Source organism: Syngnathus acus, chromosome 8 (genome assembly GCF_901709675.1).
Source record: "Syngnathus acus chromosome 8, fSynAcu1.2, whole genome shotgun sequence".
In the NCBI taxonomy this organism is placed as follows: Eukaryota; Metazoa; Chordata; class Actinopteri; order Syngnathiformes; family Syngnathidae; genus Syngnathus; species Syngnathus acus.
Window position 1 is genome coordinate 4336985 of NC_051093.1, and position 15876 is coordinate 4352860.

The 15876-nt window shown below is 49.2% G+C and overlaps 1 protein-coding gene and 1 long non-coding RNA gene across 4 annotated transcripts; one reads left to right on the forward strand and one right to left on the reverse strand.

The window, feature by feature from the left end:
• Positions 1 to 538: 538 nt before the first annotated feature.
• brd4 (bromodomain containing 4) lies at positions 539 to 15295 on the reverse strand. 3 transcript variants are annotated; one of them, XM_037256686.1, is made up of 19 exons: positions 12186 to 12956; positions 8368 to 8752; positions 7953 to 8090; positions 7741 to 7876; positions 7336 to 7676; positions 6527 to 6910; positions 6321 to 6449; positions 5875 to 6105; positions 5567 to 5793; positions 5163 to 5488; positions 4994 to 5089; positions 4554 to 4922; positions 3667 to 4470; positions 3475 to 3581; positions 3215 to 3365; positions 3005 to 3129; positions 2702 to 2907; positions 2253 to 2538; positions 539 to 2102 (listed from the first exon to the last, which is right to left on the reverse strand). In XM_037256686.1, exons 1-19 carry the CDS (start codon positions 12281 to 12283, stop codon positions 2034 to 2036), a joined length of 4608 nt encoding a protein of 1535 aa, XP_037112581.1. In that variant the 5' UTR covers positions 12284 to 12956; the 3' UTR covers positions 539 to 2033. The 3 variants fall into 3 exon arrangements, with proteins under 3 accessions (XP_037112581.1, XP_037112582.1, XP_037112579.1); XM_037256687.1 differs by lacking the exon at positions 12186 to 12956 and adding an exon at positions 15198 to 15295 and having other exon boundaries at positions 5567 to 6105; XM_037256684.1 differs by having other exon boundaries at positions 5567 to 6105; positions 12186 to 12958.
• Positions 12992 to 13620, forward strand: LOC119125945. The gene is made up of 2 exons (XR_005098552.1): positions 12992 to 13335; positions 13456 to 13620. It is a non-coding gene; the product is annotated as an uncharacterized LOC119125945 (long non-coding RNA).
• Positions 15296 to 15876: the final 581 nt, after the last annotated feature.

The following is a 15876-nucleotide window of genomic DNA, read 5'->3' on the forward strand; positions in this document are numbered from 1 at the left end:
AGCCTGCCCAGTACTTCTTGCTGGTGACCGTACATCACGGATTTCACTTATTGCAGGTGGTTTTTGGAACCAATTATCCGCGATAAACGAGGGATTACTGTATCGTTAGGCTTAAAAATGACCATGTATAGCAAGTACAAGACAGATTTTTGTTTACTTTGTTTTTATTGTTTTCTATAAAAAAAGAGATGTTTATTTAATGATCAGAACAGACTGAATCAAGAGGTCTCGATAGACCACTCACAGAATAGCAAACAATAAATTGAGGACATTGTGAACAATCCCCTCGCCCACCCACCCCTCCAAAAATCGCATGAACGCATGTAACAAAATAAAATACCTGAATAAAGCAAACTCTTGGGCTGAGTCAGCACATTCTCCATAGAACACATGGCACGACAGTTGTGAAATGAAGAGAGCGAGCAAAACAAAAGCCAACGAGTTCAGTTTTTTCATCCTTTCAAAGCCAGATGTGATATATTCTTATACGGTGGACTTCATTGGGAATTAATAAAAGGTGACTTAAGCACAAAAAATGTTCTCCTGAAGTACTGTTTATTCTCTTCAATAGAACGCAAATATGTTTAAAAAAGTTATAAACACACACACACACAACCGCGCAGCCACTCAAATGTACACAAACACACATGGGCAGAATCCAAAGCAAAATGTGTCCACGCTGAGACTAAAACGAGAGCAAAGTCCAGCCACATTTAAAATCCCAAATGTCGGGTCAGATATAAAACGTCCTTTTTTTTTCCGCTTTTTGTGTTCCTCTTTTATACACAAACTTGTTGAAAAACAAACAAAAAGAATGACATTCACTCAAACTCACCTGTTCAGATATTACACTCTAGCCCCGCCCCCTTTGAGTGTAACATAAGCGAAAGGAGAATTACAATACAATAGTAATAATAATAATAAAATTAATACAGGCACTGGAGAAAAACAAACACCAGGAGAGACAACGTCATCCCAAAGAAGTCACGTCCACTAAAAAGAACTAAAAACGGGCTCCAATCAGTCTTTTTTTTTTTTTTTTTTTTTAAACTTGTAAATTAGAGAATGTGTCCGAGTGAATCCAGTAGTGTGACTGCCGATATGGAGTACAAGGAAAGCGGTGCAAGCTTTTTGTTCTGTAGTGAAACCACCATTGTAATAATAATAGCTGAAGCTCTGGAATATCAACCTCTGTGTCCTGTCAGTGATTTCAAAATATGACTTCAACTGTTAATTAAATACTTGCTGGAGCTATGATAATGCATATATTTTTTTTAAAAATTTATCTAGCTACCTATGACATGACGAGGACCGAGCATAAAAAGTTGTTTGGCATAGAGATGCGTGTGTCTGTGTGTGGAGTGTGTCGGTAAAGAAAAGTCAAAATAAAAGCTCCAAAATAAAGAGTTATTGTAGTATAAGAAAATACTTCTTTACAGTAGATACTAAGAGGATGACTGCTCCTACATGTCGTAGTTGTTTGTAGTAAATGTCATTTTTCAACTGTGTGTGTGTGTGTGTGTGTGTGCGTGCGTGTGCAGGCCACAGAACCTCCTGGTCTTAAAGAGAGAGATGTGTAAGGCAAAGTGTACCTTCTCTATTGAGAGATAGACATGTTTTACAGTGTGGAAGCCCCCACCCTCCCTCCCCCGCCCGCCCGCCCCGCTCATCTCATGTGTTCACATACAACAATCATAAAAAAAAAACGAGCAAATCTTGTTGTCCACTTCAGTTCCAGAAACAAGCGTGCTCCAAGCGTCTTGTGTCAGTAAAGAATCAGAGCTTCGAGTCCAAATTATTGTTGTCGTTACACCCCTCCACCCCCCCGCAAGATGGCGGAGGCAAAAAAGGCAAAGAGTACCGACATGGCGTCTTTCTCCCAAAGGGAGGTGATGATAATGATGACGTGACGTCCGCTCAGTCGTCCCTCTTTAAAAAAGTTGCTTGTCCCCTCTTTGTGTGTGTGTCGGGAGGGGGTCTTGATTTGCAGTTTGTTTCCTTTCCTTCTCCTTGTCTTTCCATTCCTCGTCTCCTCAGAAGATGTTCTCCTCAAAGATCGCCATTAAGTCACTTTGGAAATTCATGTCAATTGTTGCTGCCATCTGGGGATACAAAATGTTGCAATGTTATGAGAATGACGTCGTATTACGAGAAAAGACTTCTTGCAAGTGCTAAAAATTGGAACTATTGGAGGAAAACTAAATTTCAAAATGAAGACAGATGCAAAGAAAGGGTTAGATTGTTTTTCTTACCGCTTCTCGCCGCCTCCTCTCCTGTTCCCGTCGGCGGGCCATCTCCCTCTGCTGGTCGAGTGGGCTTTGGACGGCGGCGGGCTGAGGCGGCGTGGGGGGCTGCGGTGGCGGCTGCTGCTGCGGCGGCGGCTGCTGCTGCTGCTGGGGGGGCGTTCGGATCACAGCTGGCGGAGGCTCGGGCTGCTGCGGGGGCACTTGGATGTGCTGCTGCGGCTGCTCCAGACGCCTGCGCGGTTCCTCGTGCACCCTCCTGCTCGTCTCCAGGACATCGTCATCATCTCGACCTCTGAAAGATTGGCCATCACAACTTGTTTAGATTTGGATGATATTTCACTCAACACCGTTTGTTGCTGAAGTCAAAGTGTAGTGTTGTCATTAAATTGGCCACTAGAGGGCGCTCATGCCATCTTGGTTTGCGATCGCAAAACCTTTCGAAACGCTTCACTTGCCGAAGTTTGTCCTGCTCTCGGCGCATTCGGTCTTTTTCCGCCTGCTCGGCTTGCGCTTTCAGTGCCTTCTCCCGCTCCTCCTTCTCGCGGGCGGCCCGGCGGAACTGCTCGAAGCTGTCGCTCGACGACTTGACGGCGGACATCGGCGTCGACGTGGACTTCTGGGCAAGACTGGCCCACGAGCCCATGTTCTTCAGTTTCACATCCTAACAGAATAAAGCAAGATTTGTGAGTTGACCGTTTGAGGACAACTGGCACCAAGGCCCATTATTTGTTATTTATTTTTTAATAGCTGTTACGTACCTTTTTGGGTGCAGAGGGAGCCTTGGAGTCCTGCTTGAACTTCTCCTTGTCTTGCAGGGAGGGCGGCGGTATGCTGGGCTCAGAAGAGCGGATGACAGGCCGAGAGCTGTCCAAGGACTTCACATCTAAGCGAAACAAGGAGGCCCTCGCTCAATAAATGGGTCAAGTTTTTTAAGGAAAGGGGGGAGGGGGGGGTTTAACAAGTCTTACTCTGTTGGCCGAGGCCCGGCTGAGTGGGCTTGCTGTCGGGATGCTTGTGATGCTCGGGCCTCATGGCTGGGTTGAAAGGCTCTCCTCTCATCACGGGTGAGGGGGGAAGTTTGTCGTCTTTGAGCGCTACTTGATTGCCGGGCACCCTCGGCTGCATTGCAAGCACAAGCGCCATCTTTATAACATCATGTATCATGTACATTCTGCCCCCGAGAAATCATCTTCAGAATGTTCAATTCATTTCTACAAGTCGTTCTCACCTTTTTGGACTGCATATTGTGAGGCGGAGACTGGTGAGACACGGGCGGGTACTGAGGAAGTTGCGGGGAATGCATCATTAGAGGGGATGGGTTGTCCCTCATGTGACCTGTCAACACACACACGCAAAAAAAGATCCGAAGTTTCTCAAGCCGGCATGTTCGCATTGTTTGGTTTACCGCCTCGGCGCTCACCTCCGATGAAAAGGTCCGGCTTGGGCGGCCGAGGGGACAGCTGCGCCAGGGGCTGGATGATCTGCTGTGCTTTGTTGCCGGTGGCCATGGCCACCTTGTGTGAAGGCCCCTGAGGCTGACCGATGAGCGTGGAAACCTGCTGGTAGTTCAGCTGCTGCTGTTGCTGCTGCGGGGGCGGCGGCGCTTGCTGCTGAGGCGGCAGGTGGCGACTCTGGTGGAGGGACATCTGCTGGGACGGGGCTTGATGCGGCAGGGCTACCGGAGCCTGCACCTGAAGCGGGAGCTGGGGAGTGGGCAGCGTGGCTTGGGAGGAGAGTTGGGGTTGGCTCTGGATTGACTGGAGCAGAGACGACTGTTGTCCCGCTTGCTGCTGCTGCTGACGAGCCTGCGCCTGGAGCGACTGCAAAGACTGCTGGGGCTGACGGGCTTGTTGGAACTGCTGCAGGTACAATTGCACTTGGTTGAGGGGCGCCGAGGAGACCGCGTCGTCGTCGTCCTCCAGCAGCATCTGGGGAGGCTGCGAAGACAGCAAGCCTTGCGGCGTGAGTGTGGGCGGGGACAGGGGCCGCTGATGCATGGGCTGAGGAGGGTGGAGGATCTGCGGGGGAAGCTGATGCGGCGGAGGGGCCGACTGGGGCTGGAGAGGGGGATGCTGCAACGCAGGCTGCTGCAATGTCGGCTGCTGCTGCAACACTGGCTGCTGCTGGGGAGGCGCTGGCTGCTGCTGCTGGGCAAGTTTGGGATGAAGAGGCGCTGCCTTGTGACTCGGTCGAGACGGCTGCTGAGGCATGGAAGTGTGCAAGGCTAAAGGACAAGAAATAAAAAGATCATGTCAATAGACAGGCTGTTCCCAAACACATGGTCCATAATGTGTCAAGTCACCCTACCTGGAGAGGGCAGAATGGGATGGTTGAGGAAGGGGTGCGTCTCGGGGGACACCGGCCCGGCGCTATTGGCGCTGAGCTGAGGCGGGGCGGGGGACGAGGAGTTTCCCGTATGGTGGGAAAGATGCATGAGGGGCTGGCCGAACGACGGCAAGGGATCGAAGCTGTTCTCCAGCATTTGGGAAGACTCCAGGGCGGCTACGGGAGGGGGCATGTAGTCCAGAGGTGGGGGGGGCTGATGCTGCTTCATCGGAGGCTGAAAAGTCGCCATTTGATGAAGCGCAAGCTGAGCGGGGGCGCCCGGCATGTGCGAATGCGTCTTCTTGCTCTCCTTCACAGGTTGGGCCTTCTTCTTTAACGCTTTCATCATCCCTGAAATGAAAATGAGGAATTCAGTTGGAAGTTTGTCGAACAAAGTTCAATTCCAACTCAAAGGCACATACCCGGAGCTTCGGTTTCGCTATCGGAGCTGGAGCCGCTGCTGTCTGAAGAAGATCCCGGCTTTTTGGAAGAAACCATAGACTCCAGAGATTTCTCAGCTGCAAAACAATCGCGTGTGAATCTCCATGTCCAAACACCACTGTGATAAGACACGGAAAGAACAAATCTGACCTCCGCTCTTCTTTTTCTTGCGAAGGCACGTGGACACGTAGCGCTCCAGCTCTCGCAGAGTGGAAGGCTTGAGCGTCTCAAAGTCAATCTCGATCTCGTCGGGGTTGGAGTTCTTGAGCGAGGGCTCTCTCGACTGGATGATGTGGACCACGCGGCCCAGTTTGTCGCCGGGAAGCTTATTGATGTCCAGACTGAGTTGCCTCTTCTCTTCGTACGTCATTGGCTTGCATTTCTCCGACGAGGCCGACGAGCCCGCCGGGTCGTCTTCCAGGCCGAGGATGGGCGGAAGGTTGGGGGGCTGGTTGTTTTTCATCGCCTCTTTTTTACTATGAACACAACGCAGATACATACACTTAATCCTCTCAAAGCGCCCCCCGGAGGCCGCGACACTCAAATAAACCCACCTGGATTTCTTCTTGGGAAGCTCTTTATTGTTATTTGTACTCGTCTTGGTCCTTTTCGACAGCTGCGAAACAGGTGCGGCATCCTGGATCTCCTCGACGAGGCAGGGCATGCCAACTTTCTTCTTGTGTTTCTCTTTCTTCTTCTCCTTCTTTTCCTTCTCTTTTCTCTTTGGTTTGCTGGCTTGCGGCTGGGAAAGGGCGGCCAGCTGCTCGTGGACGGCCTTCAGCTGCACAGAGACAAGGGGAGCGCGTGCTAATCGCGAACGAGGACTGGCGGTGTAACCAAAGTGTTCTCGTTTGATACCGACCTGCTCCTGGAGCTCCGCCAGCCGCTGAGCTCGGTCCTCCTCCGAGTCGTCGGTGGAAGACTCGGACTCGGAGGAGGAATCGCTGGAGCTGTCGGAGGAGGAGGCGACGCGGGCCATGGGAGGCTGGGGTTTCACCGGGGCGGGGTGGTGGAGCGGAGGCGCCGGGACGGAGGCGAGCGGCTTGGACTCGGGCTCATCTGGCATCTTGGCAAAGCGCATCTCAAACACATCCTAGAAAGAAAAAAAACAAAAGGCGTAAAACAAATGATACTTTTGTTGTTTTGAGTTTCAAAATTTTTACAAGCTGTTGGCTTGGCGACGATTCAATTTCCCTTGAAAAACCATTATGAGAATCGTTTGCAAGCGTGCTGCTAAGATAATCGTTTCACTGAAACCAATTATATGAAGCATTTAATAATACTGCCACACGTTTCCCAAAAACCTACCTGCAGCTTGCGTGCCATAGCCACCACCTCGTGGTCAGGCGGATTATATTTATAGCAGTTGGAAAACATTAACCGCACGTCGGCAGCAAATTCCTGCGGCTCCCGGTATTGCCTGTTCTCCAGCTTGGCCTGCGTAGTACAACAAAAACAATTGAGGAAATGACCTGGAATGTCTGACGCAGTGCTCAGTCAAAAGCCAGGCACACCTTAATGGTGCTGAGGTCCATGGGATGTTTGATGATGTCATGATAATCGTGCAGGCCGAGCGCGGCCACGTCGACGGGTTTGTAGAAGGGCCAGGCGTAGATGGTGTGCTTCTTGGACAACATCTCCCGGACCAGACTTAAGCAATAGCCCAGTTGATCTTGCGGGACGGGGCTGTGGCCGCTACTGGGCCCGCTCATTCCCAGGCCCATGGCTACTTGATGCTGCGAGTCGGGCGCCTCTTTCTTGATCAGTTTGGTGGGGCGGGTGCTCTCCCGCCTGGGCAGGGTCTTGCCCGACTTGGACTCGGCCGGCGAGGACTCGCTGAGCTGGTCGTTAGCGGTGGGTGTTGTGGTGTCCGCTTTTCTTTTCTGGCTCTTTCTTTGCTGGAGATAAATGACAGTAAAGGGAAATTCACAGATGTATTCATGTTTTGCTTTTTTAGTTCAACTTTTTATTATTGGTCAAATTTTAATTCTGCTTGCGACTTTGAAGGTGCATTAGTTTTCAAATTAAGCACACAAGTTTGTGTGGAAAAGGCTGTCCTCTCCTCCGTCCACTAGAAGGCAGTGTTGCCGCTGAACAGGAAATGAGTCATGTTTTGTTTTAAAATTGAAAACAAGCCATTCTTTGATCTTCTATTTTGTGTTGAACTCAAGTTGGGCAATAAGATAAAGAGTGTAATTTGCCTAACATCTGCTATTATTTATTTATTTGATTTATTTCTCCCTCTCTGTTGCAAAACATTGATGTCGGCGAGATTAAAAAAAAAAAGAAAGTTAATGATTCCCGCCGTCGATCGCACACTCACTTTGGTCATGGTGATCGGGTTTTGCAGCATGGGGGCGGTGCTCTGGATGGACGCCGGGGGAAGGGAGGTCTGAACAGGAGGAGGCACGGAGGTCATCATGGGAACTTGCAGAGTGCAATCCAATTGGCCCAAAGCGTAAGGCGCTCCGAGCGACGCCGCGTGGCCCGGTAACGTCGGGGGAACGTGGGACGGGAGGGCCTGCATTAAAGGCTGAGGAGGTAGTGAAGGCGGGCCCTGCACCGGTCCTCTGCTCTGAGCCACCGCCGAGAGGTTGGACAGACCTCGCGTTTGAGGGGTGGTGGACGAAGGGTCGATGATCGCCCCGGGTTTCAAGCTGAGACCTGAAGAGAGACACAGTTGAGGAAAAGCGACACGTGACGGTGACGCCGACTCGGAAACACGTACCGGCGTCTCTCCGACCTCGGCCCCGGCCTTTCCCTGTCATGACGGCAATCTCAATTTCTTCCTGAGGCATGTCGGCGACCTTTTGGAGGAAAGCCTTCTCTAGCGCCTTGGCCATTAAGACGATGTCGTCCGAAGGCTGCAATGGCAGACAAACGACGAGTCTGGTCAACTTCTCCACTTGTCGTTAGGGATCAAGAGCGCCGCTGCAGTACCTTATTGTACATGTAGCAGTTGGTAAACATCTTGTTGAAGTCTTGGATACATTCTTGGGCATTCCAGTAGTAGCTGTTTTCAAGCCTTTTCTTGATTGTTCCCATGTCCATCGGACTTTTTATGATGGTGTAGTAGTCCTGCAAAATGCATCATTTGAGAAAAAAAACTTTCCAGTGGATGTTCGCCTTTCAATTATGTCACACCCGTGAGTAATCGTGTAAGGACCTTGTGACATCATCGCTGCAGAAGGTTCATCAAAAAGCATTATTTGGGCGAGGCTGAAGTGATGATTGACGTCGGTTAAAGTTAATCAGGTTTACTTTCCGGCTCGAGCAAGCAAACGAGGGCACAATAATCACCCGGATATTCGCCGTGGCGCCATTTTGTGGCACAAGAAAAAAAGAGATGACTTACGGGCAGATTGAGTTTGACAGAATCGACCGGTAAATGGAAGGGCCAGGCGAACTGGTGCTTCCACAGGGACTTGACCACCACCTTGAGCAGGTACTGCAGCTGATTGGTCTGGCGCTTAGGCCTGTCAAGGTTGATGTATTCCGGGGGCGGGGGGTTGCCGCCGCTGTGGGGCTGCCCCTGGCCGCCGCCGCCGCTGCTGCTACTGCTGCTCGACATCTGCGCTGCGTCCAGCCCGTCCCCCATCCTGACGGGGTTGGGCATGGGCTCGGGCCCCGGCGCGGGGGCAGGGGGAGCGCTGTTGGCAGTGCACCAGTTCAATCTTGGCCCCGGCACAGACTCCACTGACAGAGCACCACTGATCCCATTGCACTCCTCGCCGGACTCTCTAGAGGGGGGCGGGCGGAGAAAAGAGGCCAGATGTTCATTTTCTTGGCAGCATTTCCGTTTATGTTGCCGCTAACAAATGTAATTAGCGTTCCCGGTACAATTCACGACTCAAAGATCCGATCTTAGCTCATCGGCGAAACCGACGTCAAAGTGGGACGTCGAGATGAAAAGATTAAAACGGAAGCTGTTTCCACAAGACTTTAAGCTTCAACATTAGCCGCATTGTCTGAGACAAATCCCATTCTTGATGAGTCACTTAATGGGAACAGGGAAGCAGTTTGTGCAAACACATGACATGAGCTCGACCACCTCGGGGCATTCAAACACACAGCAGAGAATCGGACGATCTTGAGGTCACACATGATAAAAGCTAGAACTGAACGTTCATGATTTGAAGTTTACTTGAGATCACTATTTGTTCCGAAAATGTTTTCTTAATGTCTTGCCTTAGATGAAGTTCAGAACGTCGTACGTAACGCCGTCATACACGGATCAAAGACTAACCAAACAACATGCTTGTGGTAAATCCAAACTTCAGCAAACGCCCAGAGGTGCAAAAGTCATTAAAAAGGGAGAAAGATGGCCGCCGTTGCTCTCAAGCATTTCAACACATTAAGGGGTCGCTCCAGGTCAAACTGAACATTATGTAATGTGTTTGTAGCTGGTTTGTTTCTGTACCGACGAGTCTGCTTGAATGCAAACCAGTTCTGCGGATGATAGATGGGTTAGGATATTCATATCAATCGATGAAGGCGGGGAAAACTTTACAAATTCATCAAAGGTGAGCCCGCCAGCAAGCGTCGAACAAACGGCTAAATCCGATGAATCCTTGCGGGATAGGGTGACTAAACAAATGTGGCGCGAGTGTGCAAACAACATCTGTAGGGCGCAGGGCAAGGCGAGCAATGCTCGGCAGCGCACTCGATTACAAATCAAGTCGTCCCTGCTAGTCTTTGAAATGTGTTTCAGGTTTCCTTTGGGGCGACAGAGCTCCACAAGGGCAAAGTCAAACAGAAAAAAAAAAAAAAAAAGCGGTAGCCACAACCAGTTGCTCGGCGCGCCAAACTCTTATCGTGCGAGTAAATATTGCCAGATGGTACTCAGCCGCTCGTTAACATCAGCAACAACCGCCGTCGCTCGCGACAGTCTTTCACAATGAAAAGTGCAAACAAACTCGCGGAAGGCATTCATCAGCAATAAACGCACGAGCGTCAACTTAAACCTCCCGCAGGGTTATCGGCATCTGACTCGGAAAACGGCTCACAATATTTTCCACACTGGTGCACTTGAGGGACACGGGACATCTATTTATATGAATGTATCGGCGATAGTATCGCTGGCGTCTGCCGCAATTCGATACTAAATTGTGTTTGACTTTATCGGATGACTCGCGTGTTGGCGGATCCACGGTTAGTTTTAATTTGAAAAGCCACACATTTTGAGGAGATCCAAACAGGAAACGTCGGCTTTTTATTACCACTTAACATCCCGTATCATTCAAAGAAACTAGACTGTAAACGGTGATTACTAAGACAAACTAACAATCGCAACGGGCAGTAAAGTCGCCTTATGCGTTGAGGTTTCGCTTTGCTTACACACGATGTCAAGAAAACCCAAATCTTGGCCTAAGGACCAAGTAGCTCTCGGCCAAGTCGTCACACTCACTGCGGAGTCCGAGCGCTGAGTTGAAGTCAAACATTCCTGAGATATTTCAAACTGGGGGAAAAATGTTCACGGGAAAAAAGAAACCAAATTAGCATTTCTTTAAAAGTCCTAATGGTGAAGGCCGGTTGTTGGCATGTGAGACTAATCAAGTGTGCAGAAGCACTAAAGTGAGGGCAATCAAAAAGTCCACTTCCTGCCGCTTGCATGTCCTACATTGCCCCTTGAGTTCTGGAAGACCAGTTGACCTTTGACCTGGACATACATCACTGCAGACTGCTGTGGAATGTTGAAAAGAGCGGAAGGGGCTTTAAGTTCCTGGGGTTGTCTCACACCAGGAAATGTGCTGCTCTTGTGTTTGGCCTCACAGCGACTGCGTTGGAAAGAACATCGTGGCAAGATGTCTCCCGTCAAAGTCTCGATGAATCATTCATGCTCGGGTCGGGTCAAGCGCAGGTAAAGATGTCAGACAGCTCTCTAGTGTTAAGCCTAAAAGTAAATGCTTAAATAATTAATAGCGCTCAGGCGCCGAGCATCCTCGCTGATCCCAAAAGGCATTTGCCGCTTTCCTCCAACTGAAACTGGGCTGCTTCTAACTCAAATAAATGCTGATAAAGCGCTTTACTATTGATCTCGATCACACATATGACCTTTGACCTATGTAATGCGACTGGCCTTCGTGCTGAGTATGAGGAAGTTAAATTAATGACACTTCCAGTTATGTTCATATTTTCAACCGACGCTCCCGGGGTTATTTTTTTACATCCAAACTCACCTTGTGTTCTAGAAATAAAAGTTCAGTTACGGCCCCCTGAGCGGCAATTTCGCAATCTCTGAGGGGAAGGAACTGATGTTTGAATGGGAACAAATGGGGAGGTGTGGGCTATCAATCATTCCTTAACTAGGTCAATAAGTGGGATACAGGTGAGGTCATTCCAAGGATTGAATTAGCGATGATGAAGTGATTAATCATCGGGACAATGATAAAGCGGGTGCAACCGTGAAATGCCAGATCTTAGTTTCGACATCATTTGCATGTGGAAGGCTTTACGCCACCAGTATCAGTATCACTACCCCCCACCTTATTTAGGGGAGTGGAACATTTGCTCTCACCCAAGAATTACAGCTGCTTCTCCGCCTGACAGCGTCATGTTAGTTTTGTATGCAAATAAACCATCTCAAAGGGCTACTAAAAAAACAACCAAGAAAACGTTTGGACGACTGGATGATGTCCCGACAATGCAAAGCCGTACGAAGTAATGCGTCTGTGTGAGTCAGGCCACGATAAGCCTCAAATGGGGCCAAGCATGACTCAAGCAAAAGAAAATGAAGGCCCTTTCATGGTGAACTTCCAGCTGGCCGTGATCCGCCAGCCAAACTTCCATGAATCACACACATCCCCCTTCTTCCTCCGCCGCCGTCCCCCTTCCCCCCACACACACACCCTCTCACACCAGGAGGTTGGTTCATGGCTTCTGGCAAAAAATAAAATCAAATGTGGAAAAAGAACTGTCCTCTACATGAGAGTGTAAGAAATATCTCAAGAGGGGGGGGTGTCGGGCCATGTCAATACACGCTCGCCACATGACAGTCCCAAGCGCCGAGACTTCGGGCTGTTGCAATGTTGCCGTGTCTTCAGCATATCAACACGCTTTGCCTGGAACTGATTTCTTGTGTAAGTTTCAAAAAGAAACCAAGAACAAATTGGGTGTGAGCTTCCTAAAAAAAGAGACGTTCTGAGAAGAAGTTTACCGCTCAATACAATTTACCTTTTCACCGAGACTGAATGTGCAATCTTTTCCAGAAGGGCATCCAGTTTTTGGAAATCCAGCAAATCGTTGGACTTGGCATGCATCTTGTAATCCATTTAGATCAACTCCAGCGCACGGAAACAAGCCACAATCCCCAAAAGAAGGGTTAAAAAGCGATTAGGAAACTTTGTTTTTCCTTTTCTGTCATCCAGAACGCAGATTTAAAACTCGAGGCTATGGTGCGTATCCTAAAATCCCACAAAACATGATGGGTAAATCCATTGCGTAGTCCAAATGGAGTTTTGAGAGGAGGGGTGGTGGGGGGGTTGGCTGTTCCAGGAAAAAAATAGCCCGGCAGACGGGAAGAGCTGGGTCGGGATCGGAGGAGAGGCCAGGCTAGGCGGCAGCCGGCAGGCTGCGTTAGCTGTGTGAACCGGTCTTCTCTCTGCCCCATCCCCCTCTCAGTAGTACAACGGCCCAGTTGCCAAAGGCTCTGCGCTCCATTGTGTCCTCTTCGGGGGCCTCCCTAACTGAAATGAAAAGCAAGCGGCGAGCGGGGAGGCACGCAAGGCCGGCCTCGCGAGGACCCCGGAGAGACTCCGGGAGGAGGACTTTGATCGCCTCGCTCGCTGCCTCTCTAGCACGGGTGGACCAGCATGCAGTTTCTCAAGAGGAAAAATGGCTCGGCTGCTTCCTCATTCACTGGAGCCTCGGCCCACACACTCGCGCACGCACACACACACACCCCTCCCTTCCTCTGGCTGCCATACGTGCTTGTTCATTCCACCCCTCCCCTGTTTCCCCATCAATAGCTTGAGGTCCTCGCTCGCTCGCCTCTCTCTCTCTCCCTCTGCCCGACTCCTCCACCTTTAACACCCCACCCCTTCCTGTCTTTGCTGCTGTCCGCTTCATCGTGCTCCACCCCCACTCGGTCTCTTCTTGGCAAACCAAACCACTTAAAGGATACCCATACCCGCCATGTGGGAGAAAATGTCATCAAAGTTGAGACCACATGTGTTGTACGTGACAAGGCAGGTATGTAAACGATTAGGATCAAAACACAGAGAGACGCAGAACCGACACCAGTAATTAAGTGCGGAAGAGAGAACAAGAGGGAGGATTAAAGAAAATGATGACCCATTTTGGAGCGGAGACGAGAAATGCAGAGGTTGGGAAAGTTATTGGCGCAATACAAAGCAAACAGAGCGCGTATGAATCGCAATGCTACAAATTAGCACCGGTGGAAGCGCTTTTTCGACAACGCAATTTCTTGTTTGTTGTGCAACAGGGACACAGAAAAGCCAAACATTCGGCAAGAGCCACACGCCATCAACGTTTGAGCAACGGACTTTGCTACAGCCACTCAATGTCCTGTTTGGATTAGTGGTCTTTCGTACGCAAGTTGGAACGCACACCAACAGTCGAAAAGTCATAATGGCCAATTTACTGTTTACTGGGTTTGATCATGTGACATCCACAAGCCGTGCGAGTGTGATGTCATTTTCAGGCGACACCCACCGTTATCGCAAAAAATGGTGCAGCGCAAAAAGACTATTATGGATTCGGCTGGCCGGCTCATTTGTTCACAGAACAAACTCTCCGTTTCATCCAGAGGTCACTCATATCTAGGCCAAAAATGTTTCCATGGCAACTGGAGAGCAGAACCAAAAACAGCATCATAACAGAGAGATGGAGGGGGCATAAAGCTATGAAAAGTACGTTCTAAGCACACAAAAGGATCACAGCTTGAGGTCGCCATCAAACCATACAAATGCTTACAAAGACTTTGTAAATGTACTATCAGTTCTTTGCCTAAAAAAACTCTTTCGCAGTGTACTTCGGGTCATCATCAGCACTGAGAGGTGCCATGCGATCCATTCCAAAACATTTGACAATTCAGTCAACCTCCTGCTTTTTGTCCTATCATGTAACAGAACCGGTTCAGTTGGCAGTCACACATGCTCACCGAGTCATGGAACATCAGAGCAGCCAATTATACAAACATATGCATATACAAACTGTTAAAATTCCACTACCTTACTCTCTCAAATTAAGTCTTCAGTCAAGAACATGGACATCATACCAATGCAAATCCAATGTGGTGGCGTCGACTAGAACCGCGTGTTTACATTTATGGACCACCCACCACATTGCGCTATTCCAGCAAAGATAAAAGAGATAAAAGTACAGTACGTGTGTATAATTCAAGAAATGCTGTTTCTAAGAATAGAGCACGGACAGTCTGCCATGTAACGGGCCTGGGCGCCGTGGGGCTGCTTGCACAGTAACATAAGTAGACTCCATTGGGTTCGTCCATTATACTCTGTCATTATTAGCCACACGCGTCAAGTAAAGGAGTCATGAAGTGATTCGGTTCATGGGTAACGGCTAAGTAGCCGCCATCGTCGGCCAGCCTAATGTTAGGCCATCGGGCATGGATTAGAAAGCAGTTTCGTAACGGACGTCCGAACACAAAGTGAAACCAGGCTTGCTAACACGCTTGTAGGCGCGACTATCCACAATCTTGACCGTTTAACAGATGACAATAAGAGTACCGTCATTTGCCTCACCGGCTCTGTTCTGAGCAAATTGCCACAGTGTAAACGTGCGCCATCATCACTGTGACGGCGTCACCGTCTCCCACAACACAAGACAGTCGACGAGCCAAGTAGCCCTTAGCCGCCGAGAACGGCGTTCGTAACGGCGTTTGGTGGGCTGCGGGTGGTACAATGGGGGCTAACGGTGTTTATTAAGTGTAAGGGATGTCAGACGGACACACAAGTCAAGTGCGGTTATTGTGTCTTTTTGTAGACAAGTGCCAGCTAGCGTTTGGCTAATAAGCTAGCCTAGCCAACCGAAGCAGGCCCGCCGTGCGAGTCAACGCTCGCAACGGGCGCCGGCTATCAACGTCTCCCCCTTCCCAATTTAAGGCTTTTCACGCCACCGTCGCCGTGTTCCACACCGATCACTGGCACAGTTGACGGACGCGACACAAGCGAGAGAATTAGAGGTTGAAACAATGGCCATTACCTGGGTTTATCAGGTTGCCAGGGCGCGCGGGTTCTCTCTCTCCGAGGACCATGAACACCTCTCCTTGTCGATGACGTCACGCGTCGGGGACGTAATGAGCGTGCCAGTCGACTGCTAGTTGAACCGAGTCACGTGTGACATGCAAGTCAAACGAAAACAACAACAGAAATGGCAAAAAAAAAAAAAAAAAAGAGTAATTGATCGAGGGTAGTTTGGTTTGGGGAACTTATTTGAAATGTTTACTTTGGAATACGCTATATCTGTACATTTATTAAATAAATATATTAATCTGAGATGAGCGAAACAGGGAATCAACATGCAGAACAAAACTGTACAATTGCTGTAATTAATTGTTCCGTGCATATTTTATCAGAGCATAAAGTTCCTGTGCAATTCTGACGTCTCCTTAGATAAGATAGAGCCCAGAGAAAATCCATTTTGTCATCTTTATCTAAAATACAACTTTAGCAAACGAATTGGTTATCAAGGACAACTTATCACGTGTATAAATATCACATGTAAACGCTGATGCTTATACCTTGTCCGACCCAGGATCGGAATCATTATGTTCACTGACCTGAGGCATCTACCATTATTTCGTCAACATTTTAATCAAGGCAGTTAATAAAATATTCGGATGTTTCTCTGCAAGGAACGAACGATTCCGGTAGACTGGAAC